At 34.9% G+C, this 11,205-nt stretch overlaps 4 protein-coding genes across 8 annotated transcripts in view; 2 read left to right on the top strand and 2 right to left on the bottom strand.

Moving 5' to 3' along the window:
* The first annotated feature begins 26 nt into the window (after positions 1-26).
* On the top strand, positions 27-1,643 carry Alg14 (ALG14, UDP-N-acetylglucosaminyltransferase subunit). Its single transcript, XM_966753.4, has 3 exons — positions 27-174; positions 876-911; positions 966-1,643. The coding sequence occupies exons 2-3, from the start codon at positions 905-907 to the stop codon at positions 1,610-1,612; spliced, it is 654 nt and encodes a 217-aa protein (XP_971846.1). The 5' UTR covers positions 27-174; positions 876-904; the 3' UTR covers positions 1,613-1,643.
* A 1,083-nt stretch (positions 1,644-2,726) lies between these two features.
* LOC660589 (uncharacterized protein) lies at positions 2,727-4,360 on the bottom strand. 2 transcript variants are annotated; one of them, XM_008192471.3, is made up of 2 exons: positions 4,173-4,360; positions 2,727-3,881 (listed from the first exon to the last, which is right to left on the bottom strand). In XM_008192471.3, the coding sequence occupies exons 1-2, from the start codon at positions 4,297-4,299 to the stop codon at positions 2,851-2,853; spliced, it is 1,158 nt and encodes a 385-aa protein (XP_008190693.1). In that variant the 5' UTR covers positions 4,300-4,360; the 3' UTR covers positions 2,727-2,850. The 2 variants fall into 2 exon arrangements, with proteins under 2 accessions (XP_008190693.1, XP_971900.1); XM_966807.4 differs by lacking the exon at positions 4,173-4,360 and adding an exon at positions 3,941-4,064.
* Positions 3,946-5,769, top strand: scu (scully). The gene is made up of 5 exons (XM_966861.4): positions 3,946-4,087; positions 4,820-4,987; positions 5,037-5,201; positions 5,257-5,494; positions 5,539-5,769. The coding sequence occupies exons 1-5, from the start codon at positions 4,079-4,081 to the stop codon at positions 5,727-5,729; spliced, it is 771 nt and encodes a 256-aa protein (XP_971954.1). The 5' UTR covers positions 3,946-4,078; the 3' UTR covers positions 5,730-5,769.
* GEFmeso (Guanine nucleotide exchange factor in mesoderm) overlaps positions 5,751-11,205 on the bottom strand; it is a 55,337-nt gene continuing 49,882 nt past the window's right edge. For all 4 annotated transcript variants that reach the window (XM_064359931.1, XM_064359932.1, XM_008192472.3 and 1 more), the window contains exons 7-9: positions 10,205-10,433; positions 9,503-10,154; positions 5,751-6,918 (exon numbers count right to left, since the gene is read on the bottom strand). In XM_064359931.1, coding sequence (XP_064216001.1) covers positions 6,048-6,918; positions 9,503-10,154; positions 10,205-10,433 — 1,752 coding nt within the window. In that variant the 3' untranslated portion in view covers positions 5,751-6,047. The remainder of the gene's footprint in view (positions 6,919-9,502; positions 10,155-10,204; positions 10,434-11,205) is intronic.

Below are 11,205 nucleotides of genomic sequence, written 5' to 3'. Positions count from 1 at the left end.
AGGAGTTCTATAAACACAGAAAAAACCAAAAATATAACCTCTAAGCACAGGCACCATCGACTGGCGCGTGCGCCGATGCTCTGCCGATAATCTAACCCTGCGAACGCCGTGCCCCAGGTCCCAACCCCCGGCCCCCCAGGGATGTGCCCAATCCACAGGATGTCATAATTTTAGGTAATAGGTGATAGTGAAGTCAAATAAGATAAAAATGATAGGTTTATTGTGTTTTAATTGTAATAATTTACACTACTCAACAATCGCCAAGGATCACCTGATTTTTCAATTTTCAAAAATTCTCAATTTTTGGACTTTGTGATGGTTTAAGAATACCTTAATTTGAATTTGCTTTGCCATTTATGAGTAAAATCATGAAATATTCGTACAGTGTGATGCTGGAGAAAAAGTTATAGTATCTAATTAATTACTATTATGTGAGCTACACAACAAATAAATGTTTTTTCGGTTATTAACAATTTTCTTAAAGTATTATATTGTCTGGAAAGAACATCATTTAAACACCGTATCCTTTAGAATGCCATTAGAATCTCCAGATACTATTTTTGTTGGTTTTGAAATCATTTTCAATATTTTAATTAAAAGGAATTGAAGAGAAATGATAAAAAAATCACCTACATTTGAAAAAAAATAAAATAAAGGGTACCGACTGTATATTAAAAAGCACTTTCATAAGTTTTGAGGCACGAATAAATAACGACTGCCTCAAGGTCTTATGACAGCAGTTTTTTAAAGCTATTTTTTGTAATTTATGGCTTTCAAATTTTGGTATATATTTGGGGACTTTTGTGATGATTTTTTGTGGATTTTTATGTCGTCCTCTTATTTAATTGATGTTTCAATAACTTTCCATTTTTCAGAAACCATCGCAGGAAGCTAGCCTGGAGACATGGAAGGTAACCGAAAAATCAAACGTGTTTTACAGTTATAATCGAATTTTAAATTTTCAGATCAGTTAAAAATTGAATTGGCGATTTTAATCGCCGTTTTAATCCTGGCCAGGATTTTGTACCTAGTCCACAAGATAACGACTGGTTTTAGTCGCGAAGCGTCCAGTAAAAGAGTAACCCCCTGCAGGACAGTCATCTGCATTGGTTCAGGGGGGCACACCACTGAAATGCTAACCCTTATGGCAAGCCTAGACTTTGCAAAATATTCGCCCAGATATTACATCATGGCAAAAACCGACACAACCAGTTACGCCAAAGTGAGAAAATTCGAAGAGACAAAAAATCACAGCAATTATGAAATTATCGAAATCCCCCGCAGTCGAGTTGTGGGCCAGTCCTACATCACGTCTATTTTCACAACTTTGTATTCAATTTTATACAGTGTTCCGTTAGTCTGTAAAATTAGACCGGACTTAATACTATGTAATGGTCCAGGAACTTGCATTCCAATTTGTCTGATTAGTTTTCTTCTCAAGGCTGCTTTTATTTCCGATACTAGGATAGTCTTCATTGAGAGTTTTTGCCGGACGGAGACTTTCTCACTAAGCGGGAAAATACTGATGTATTTTGCGGATAATTTCCTAGTTCAGTGGCCGAGTTTGAAGCAAAAGCTCAAACGAGCGGAATATATCGGGCAGTTGATGTAAAACCTTTTTAATAAATAATCCTGATTTTCAATTTCTTTGTTTGATTGATATACTCAAAAATAACTGATCGAAAAAAGTTAATAATGTTTGTATTTTAATGTATTCATCTCAATTTTTAAATTATTATTTGATAATACCAATCATTTTTACCGAAGGATATAAAATCGGTACAACTCTAAACGATAAAAAAGCTTGAAAGAATAAAAACACATGTTATAATGAGTACTTATTATTTTGTATGTTCTGCGGATTTTCTTTAAAATTCAATAAAAGTTTTATTTGTAATTAACTTAGAGAATCATTGCAATAATTATGTACAAGGATAATTGTTAACAGTGCATATTTAAATTAAATTTCAGAATAAAAAAATGTGTATGCAGGCACTTTGCATCACGGTGATGTATAATGTGTTGCAGCACTTTTTGATTTAGTAAAGGTAAATATGTAAGTGGACACAAATCTTAAAAAGCTGATTGATTTGGTCCTGTTTAGCTACATTTAACTTAATTTTCAAGGGAGTAATTGCTAAAAGAAAAGGGAAGAAATCCTGATGAGATAAAATTGTTATTAAGCTATGTGAGTTTAAATTGGGTCTACTATCTGTTCTTATCCGTATTTTTCTACAAGTCTACAATTCTCTGTGCAATATCAGACTTTACAGTTTGCACATTCAATTTTTTTTGTAGTTTCCATTTTTATAAATACATAATTACGTTATGTAGTGTTTTGCTTTTTTTACAATAACTCTGGTGTAAAAATTAAAATATCGTATCAATAACCACAGAAATGATTGTAAAATTTGGAAAAACGGCTTTATCTCAACATACCTGCTTTTCATAAAAGATTAATCAAAAATATTTGTTTCTGAAATTAAAAAAAAATACAAAATTCGATTAATTTTACAATAGTTACATAGAGTTTCATTAACATTTTTATAAATTTTTACTAAAATTTTAGAGAAGTTTAAAATATCATATTTGACGTTATTTTCTTATGGACTGTCATTCAATAATTTAAATTAAATTATTTTATTCCATTGTAAACTTTTTATTGTAATGATCGACTTTTCTTGCAAATTTGTCTAGCCAAGGAATATGTTGGGTGTTTAGGTAAGTTTTACTGTTAAAATGTCGATGTTTAATTTTTTCTTTAGCCTGATGAGTGGTGGTTAACAGACAAAACGTTGCATAACAAGTTCTCCACCAGTTATTTTTTTAATTAATATATTATACACACTTTTAAAAACCGTATTTGGCCCGTGTTTGATTTCGCGCATATTTACTAGCAGACCATTGACTTTGGAACTCCTGTTCGTTCAATTTCGCCTGTTCTGCCAGATAAGTAATGTGGTGTTTCTTCTTCCTTGTGGGGTCCACCGGTTCCTCAACCACCGGTTTAGGGGCGCTATCTGGATCGGTTAATGACTTAGTCATCCAGATTTCCTTGTCGGGCAAAATCTCCTCCTCATTAATGTCCACAAGCTTGATATTAACCGGCCGTTTGGCCTTTCCTACCAGCTCTTTAAACGCCGCATTATCCAAACCATCGTACGGTTTCACCGGCTCAGGTGCGATGTTTATCACCGGAGGCGCAACTTCCTCCACGTTAACGACTGGAGGCGGCTTGGGTTTAGTGTTTCGTCCACAGACCTTCTGCCACATTTCGTCGTCGAACGTCTCAGGGACTTCAATATCGTCGTCGCTTTCGGCATCACTGCTTGAACCTTTTGTTATTTTCTTAATTGCGGCTTTTTTGGCCATTTCTGCCTTTTTCTTAACTGCGTGTGGCACTAAACTGTTGGCTTTCGATTTTTGGGTGACCGGAGGTTTGTTTTTTAGGACATTTGGTACGAAACTTTTAGTTGAGAGTGGGGAACCTTTAACTGGGGGCAGCATGGATAACAAGCCACTGCTTTTCGAAACGGTTTTCGTTTTCTTGCGCTGTGGTTCCTCCTCTTCTTCCTCTTCGAACTCTGATAGTTTCGGAATGGTTATTTTCACTTTTTGAGTTTTCTTATTTTCTTTGGGAGGGGGTTCATATTTCGGGATAAAATCTTCCAGTTTATCCTCCGTCACGTTAACTGTGGGTGTTGTGGTTTTAGTCTGAGGAAGGTGTGACAATATTTCTGGTAGTTCCGTTGTGTCTTCATTTGCTTCACTGTTATTAACTTTTGTGCTATTGATTATAACTTCCGAAGAAGTTGAGGGTTCTTCTTGTTCTTCTTCTTCACTGCCACTTTCATAGTCATACGAGACCAAAGCCATGGTTTCTGCAAAAATCGATGTGATAACAAGAAATAAACAATTACAAAACTGATAAGGCAATTACAGCAATAACATGGCTGTTTTTTGGTTAGCTTTATGACAACGCTGAATAATAATCCGACCTTTGTTCCTCGTTTTTCAAACAATTACAAGGCAAAAGCATAAAATATTTGTCGAGTGAGTTATTTTGAAACTGAGCAGCATGTTGAAGGTAAGTTTATCTCAATAATTGCAATAATTGATTGATATCTGTGATGTAAAAACGTGTAACTCAGTAACATATTTTTTCTACTTACCCCAATGTTTAAATTGTAGAGTAGAAATAGCGTAAAAAGAATTGATATTCTTAAAAGTAAGACAAATTAATGAACTGGTTTCGACGTCTAGACGTGACTTTTGAGGTTGTGTAATTTGTTGTTTCATCACAATCTTTTTCTTTAATAAAAAAACTAAAAACTGTGTGTAATTAACTTAGAGAATCATTGCAATAATTATGTACAAGGATAATTGTTAATAGTTCATATTTAAATTGAATTTCAGAATAAAAAGTATGTATGCAGGCAATTTGCACCACGGTGCTGTATAATGTGTTGCAGCACTCTTCAAAAATAAACTCAAAAATCAAAATTTTTGATTTAGCAGAGGTATAAAAATAAATTTTTCGTAAAGAACGTATGCAAGTGGACACAAATCTTTCAAAAGCTGTTTGATTTTGTCCTGTTTAGCTACATTTAACTTAATTTTCAAGTAAGTAATTGGTAAAAGAAAAGGGATAAAAATTGTTATGTAGTGTCCGGCTTTTTTTACAATAACTCTGGTTTAGAATCGAGTATCACTTTTCTAGTCTTCAAATTGTTCGGGCATTTTACTGCACAAAAAATGTCTGGATGTAATCTCTGTTGAGTTACTAGAGATGGCGAATTAAAGAAGTTTTTTTTTATAGAACGCGGTGACTTTGGTGACTGGAGGCGCCTCCGGGCTGGGAAAAGCAACAGTCGAAAGACTCGTCCAACAAGGAAGTCGTGTCATTCTCTGCGACTTGCAGTCTTCAAAGGGCCAAGAAGTTGCAAAAACGCTTGGCGAAGACAAAGTTTTATTCGCTCCTGTTAACGTAAACACTAAACACACATCCCAATACTTGAAACTTATTATTCATTTAGGTAACTTCCGAAAGCGACGTCCAATCAGCCTTAGATTTAGCCAAGCAAAAGTTCGGCAAGCTTGACAATGTCGTGAACTGTGCCGGAATTGGCGTTGCCTTCAAAACGTACAATTTCAACAAAAAAGCTGCACACAGTTTGGAGGATTTTGCCAAAGTTATAAATGTAATAACACGTAAATTATATTCCCAAGTACCGAAACATTTTTTTTTATTTGTAGATAAACACAATTGGCACATTTAACGTAATTAGATTAGCTGTGGGCCTGATTGGCGAAAATCAGCCAAATGAAAGGGGGGAACGTGGAGTGGTGATTAACACGGCAAGTGTGGCCGCCTATGAGGGACAAATGGGACAAGCGGCTTATTCGGCAAGTAAGGGGGCCATCGTGGGAATGACTTTGCCCATAGCTCGGGACTTGGCAAGTCAGGCAATAAGAGTCGTGACCATAGCCCCTGGTAATTAATTTTCGTTCTTACTATTTTTTAACATTCACTTGCAGGCCTATTTAGGACACCCCTATTTTCGGCATTGCCTGACAAGGTTGTAAAGTTTCTGGAAAAGTCTGTACCTTTTCCGTCTCGATTGGGCGATCCAGCAGAATTTGCCCATTTGGTGCAATGTATCATCGAAAATCCCATGTTAAATGGCGAGACCATTAGACTGGACGGTGCTCTGCGAATGCAGCCGTAACTTTTGTAATGAAACGAGGAATAAAGATTGAAAATATTTATTGATACTTTTACAAAATTAGTGCTACCTTTAACAAATAATTTAAAAGGTCCTGAAAATAAGGACCCATTTGGCACGTTTAATTTACTATGGTAAATACGTAGTTTAAAATGCTTACATTTTTAACCGTAGCGTTAAAACTGTACAATAATTTCCTTTGTTTTGCTTTGTATTTAAAAATAAATATTTTATCAACTATCATAAACACTCTTCAAACGAACAAGGATAAAACTAGAACAGCCACATATAGCACATGGGAAAGTTTGATTATGAATTGTGTCATTCGAATCGTCCAACCATTGCCTTCACCCAACTCTTCTCACTGACGTTCACATTTCTCGTCTCGTGACTTAAGTCAGCTTTAGTTTTGCTTTGCTCTATGTAAAGTTTCTGGATGTTGGTTGTACCCGACTTTATTGTCTCCGTTGACATGATTACGTTTGAAATGTTCTTTGTACTGATAACCAATCTGCTCGGTTTGACGGGAATGGGCGGTGGAGCTTTGCTGGGCCTTTTGATTGCACTTTTGCCATTGCCATTCACTTCCCTCAGCGTTTTCTCCTTCTCCGATCGGAACTTCTGGACGTAGAAACAGTTCTCGTTACCTTTAAAACTGTCCTGTTTGGCGACCAGTCGCCCGTTCTCGTCCTTCGTATACTCCTCAACTAGACTCTTCTCAAGTATGCTCTCATAATAACTATCCGAATTTTGACTAGAATTGACATTTTCCTGTTCTAGCAACTCGCTCTGACTAGAACCATTTAACTCGTCATCTTGGCCCGTGTCTGGTGCAAGTTTTGTACTATCATTAAGGCGCTTCTCGAATTCGTTAAGTACTTCTTTTTCACTTATTGTCATATCTAAGCGTTCCGGCTCCTTCATCATTTCGCATTCCGATAGTTCGACGTTTAGGTTCGTCCGGCTGGAGCTACACGAGGTGAAAAGTTTCTGCGGGTCGGCGTAATCGGGATGGGCGATTTTCTCGCCCATGCTTTTTGAGCCTTGCTTGTGTAAGGGGTACTTGGTGGTGCGCTTTTCCTCCTCGGACATGAGCGTCCGAATTCGTTGCAGTAAACTGAAGCGAATGGCAGTCTTGCGGTATATTTTGTGTTCCGGATAGTCGGTGTCATCGAGTTGAGACGCGAGATCACTGCAAACGTTGCAAACAAAAATCAATAATTAGTACAGAGGAGTAAAATATTAAATTGTTATTATTAACTAGTTGGGTTTGCGTCACTATTTAAATAAAGATAATGGACACAAAACTAATTAGAAATTCAAATTCGCGTGTTATTCAATAATGCACTATTTTTGTTTGTTTGTTTGTAGACGTTTTTTCCTTGTGATTGATAAACTTGAGTAAACTGAGAGAAAAAAACACGTATTCTAATTAAATATTACCGTTCGAAATTTTTACTATTTGGCTATACAGCTTGATTAATTATGATAATCAGTGGCTATGTTTAAAAACAAGTTAAAAACGATTTTTGACTATAGCATTTTAATGCGTAGATAAATCAAAATGAGAATGAAAGATCTAAAAAGAAGTTAAAATAACGCAACTTGCCTTATTTTAATGTTTACAATTTCTGTTATAGTGTCGAAAAGACGTCAAAAAAACTGCAGTAAGCAATAATTCCAAAGATGTATTCAATAACAGAAACTATAAATATTTTAATAAGGCACAATTTTTATTTCTTTTAAGTTCTACTATCAGCTTAAGCTTATTTGTTCGTTTTCTCGAATTTTCGACACCTTTTTCTTATCTCAAAGTCTGATTTTCGCTTTAAGAAATTTTTATAATTCAAATAACGGAGAGCACAAGGCAAACAACAGACGGGTAGAATATTAAATTTTCAATAGTAAGAGATAAAGGTAATGCAAAGAACTTACCAAAAAAATATTCAAAAAAATCAAACTTTTATTGTTTGCCCGATATTTTTTTAAATATTGCGAATATGGTTGAAGATACAGAAAAGGGTAAAGGACAAAATTGTAGGGAATTAAATTAAATTAAAGAGACCATATACAGATTTCTACTTTCAATGATTTAAATTTAAATAGCTTCCGAAACTTACCCATCGGTTTTTTTTCTATACATTTTTTTTCTTGTCTGTCGTGAAAATTTTAACGGTTACATTTTAAAGTAATTAAGAACCGGTTTATAGAAGCGTCATTACTGTTATTAGTTTAATCTGCAAATAAATGCTTGATTAACTGATCACGTGATCAAATTCGCGTAGCTAACTTTTAGCAACGAATTAAATTTTAAATTTAAAGTCAAAATGTTTCAGAAAAATATTAACAAAGGTGTTTCTTTACAACTGGATGTTGGCTCTAAATTAACCATTGCTTCACAGATCGTTTTTCTAACGCGTTGAAAAATTTATTACTTTTATTTCTTACAAAAAACTCATCCTAATTTTATTATGGCTTTAGCTACAAAACAGATGAATTGTAAAATTAAATTGTGTGTTGTTTAAAACTAAAATGGCAAAACCTCGATTTCATCGTTTTATTTTAATTATTTTTTATTTTAATTTCATAGGCAAGTTATAGATGACATGCTTACGTTACTATGTTTTATTTCTACGTTGTTTTTCTCAAATAAAAATAAATGTATTGAATTTTTTAATCCTCTAACACCCAGTTACAAATATTTAAAGTTAGATAGTTACTCACCTATGAGGTAATAGTTTCATTTAATTTTATTCAATTCACAATTGAAACAAACCATTCTGTTTATTATATTTTTTTATTAAATTTCACATGTTTTTATTTAAACACTTCCCGTCTAAGTAATTCGCATTTAAAATAATCCATGTTATGAAAAACTTGGAAGTATGCAAAGAATTTGAATATACAAGTAATTGTTTTGTAAATAAATAAAAATTTCTAGTCTATTTTTGTGTAAAAAATCGCAGTAAGTTCTAAAGTGTACATTCTCTATTGGCTTATTACATCCAAATCCTCGAAACTGTAAGTTAAAACAAAATTTTCGATCTCCAAATAGTCAGACCAGACTTGTTAGTTTAATTTTTCATTTGTATAAAAAAACTAATCTTTAATCCTGATTTAAACCCTTAACAACAATTCTTGTAACAATCAAGCTACGGATTTAATTAAAAAGGATTATTTTTTTTAGTACAACTCTACCTAAGAATTATTTTATAAAACTTTTTTTGTTTATTTATTGTTAGATAAGATCTTTCCTTGTTACACTTTTGGTAAAGCAGTTCTAGAGATTTCGCATTAACTTGAGTTAGAAATAAAATGTTTTTCAGTTCTAAATTCTAAATAAACTGTACAAGTGTACTCAATTTTATTTTTGAATTGAATAGAAATAAATAAAATTTCTCTAAATGATAATATTAACACAAGCAAATATTTACGTGTTGAAAAATAATTTACTAATAAATGATGAGTTGTTTTTTCGTTTCCCGAAAAAAACTGGAGATCCTACACGTTGTTGAGGAATAAAAAAATAATTTCCTAACACTTTTATTTTATTTTTTTACCTTTATCAGTTTTCGCTATGTTTTGAAAAATTCTTAGTTCTTTGTACTTTTTTCTCAATGTTTCCTGTGAAAATTTAAATCACCTAACATTCCGAGTGGAATAAACAATGAACAAAAATTATGGTTACTATAAATATCTGCCCACAAAAAATTGCCAATGAATGAGGAACTGAATGACTGCCTCTCGTTTCATTGTGAAATTCCTAAGCAACTTACTTTTCGTGTTGCTCATCAGGGTCGGGATTCTCTTTCAATGACTCATCCAAAACGTGATATTGGTTTTTGTTTTTATCGTCGTCGATTTGATCATTGAGTTGGAAAGATCTGGGCAAAGAATCCGCCTTACTGGGTAACTTCAGTCTAGCCTCGTCCTCAAACCACGTCGGTGGTTCGGGTTCACTGGCCCGCGTCCTCCTTTGCCTGTTCAGCGCTTTTTGGAACTCTTCATTCTGCATCAGCAAATCGGTGACGATCTTCTCCAGATTGTTGCTCTTCGGCGGCTCCTCACCGCCATTCTCGCACCGGTCTGGACTGTCAACACTCGGCGAGACCGCCAAACTCTCGTTGGACTCCCCGATTACGTCGTAGTTTTCCGAATCGGACAAGTCCGTGTAGAATTTAGCACCGCTCTCTTTGGCTTTCTTGAGTTTGGAAATCTTCTTGGGGATGGTCTTGGCGGTGTACTGCGGGATCATGCCCATGCTGGGCTCGGACTTCCGCCGCCAGCTGCCCAGCGATGGGAAAGCGCGGTCTTGGGACGAAGCGCGACGGTTGGACAAGTCCCGAGATTTTCGCACTCTTGATCGGCGTTCGAGGTAATGCGGGGTCGAGTTTTTGTTCAAAGGTGACCACTTTTCTGTTGTATCTTCTGCAAAAATGGGACGTGGAATTGGTTTATTTGGGGTAATGTGAACTGACCTGTTTCTTGAACATCTTGGCCCAGTTGCATGACCAGTTGACGGGCATGGTTTGGTATAACAGCACTGTAATTTTCTAAAATGACTCTTTTGATTTGGAGCGTCCACTCTCGCTTGTTTTGGGGCGACCGCGCCCGAAGAGTGCACTGCAATCGGGGGTTATCGAAAGGCAGGACTTGGAATGATAAGGGTTCGCCCCGTACTTGCTCCACAAGCATCAAATTTGAGCACTGGAAAGATAGGTTTTTTTTTTTTTTTTTTGAACAAAAATGAATAGAATTGATTGGTACGATTAACCCTTAAATTGTTTCCTTTGATTATTTTAAATTTTTACTGGTTTCAGAACTTATCAGGTGTAAGCCTTTGATTTTTATCTAGGTTGAGGCCGAAGGGCTGTTGGGTCATAGAAAGTCATAAATCATTCTGAGGTTTCATAATCTGTTAGGAAAACATATTTCCTAATTCAAAACGTATGTTCAGAGTAAAAAAATAAGAAAACTTCATAGAAAAATGTGAGTAAAATAGTGACACAAAAATTTTACTAGTATAATGATACAATTTACCGTCTAAAACACCCACTAACACAAACAAAAAACCATACTGCGTACTTCGTAGAAAATCATACCTAAAACTATTAGGAAACAAATTAGAAACACAGTTAGGAAAGTTGAGAATAGCTGTCAGTACTGTTGAAATAACGCAACGGCATTTCACGAAAGGGTAAAGTAGAGTTCCTATGTTAATACATTTCACTAATTCGTATTAGCAATTTAGTTTGAAGTACAATAGATTTGTCAAATAAAAATTGAGCCTGTTGTCTATCAGTACAGTAAAACCTCTCAACAACGGACACCTTTGGAGAATCTTGTCCGTTGTAAAGAGGTGTCCACTAATGTGAGGTGGACAATTTTAATATTTTTTTTAATGAACAAATTAATATAACTGTGTAACCACAGAAGGTATGCTGGATTTGCTAATTACTCAATATAACAACACAAAATT

The sequence above is a fragment of the Tribolium castaneum genome, chromosome 1 (assembly GCF_031307605.1).
Source record: "Tribolium castaneum strain GA2 chromosome 1, icTriCast1.1, whole genome shotgun sequence".
Lineage (NCBI taxonomy): Eukaryota > Metazoa > Arthropoda > Insecta > Coleoptera > Tenebrionidae > Tribolium > Tribolium castaneum.
The sequence above is the reverse complement of the archived record's forward strand: the minus strand, read 5'-3'. Positions and strand labels throughout refer to the sequence as shown.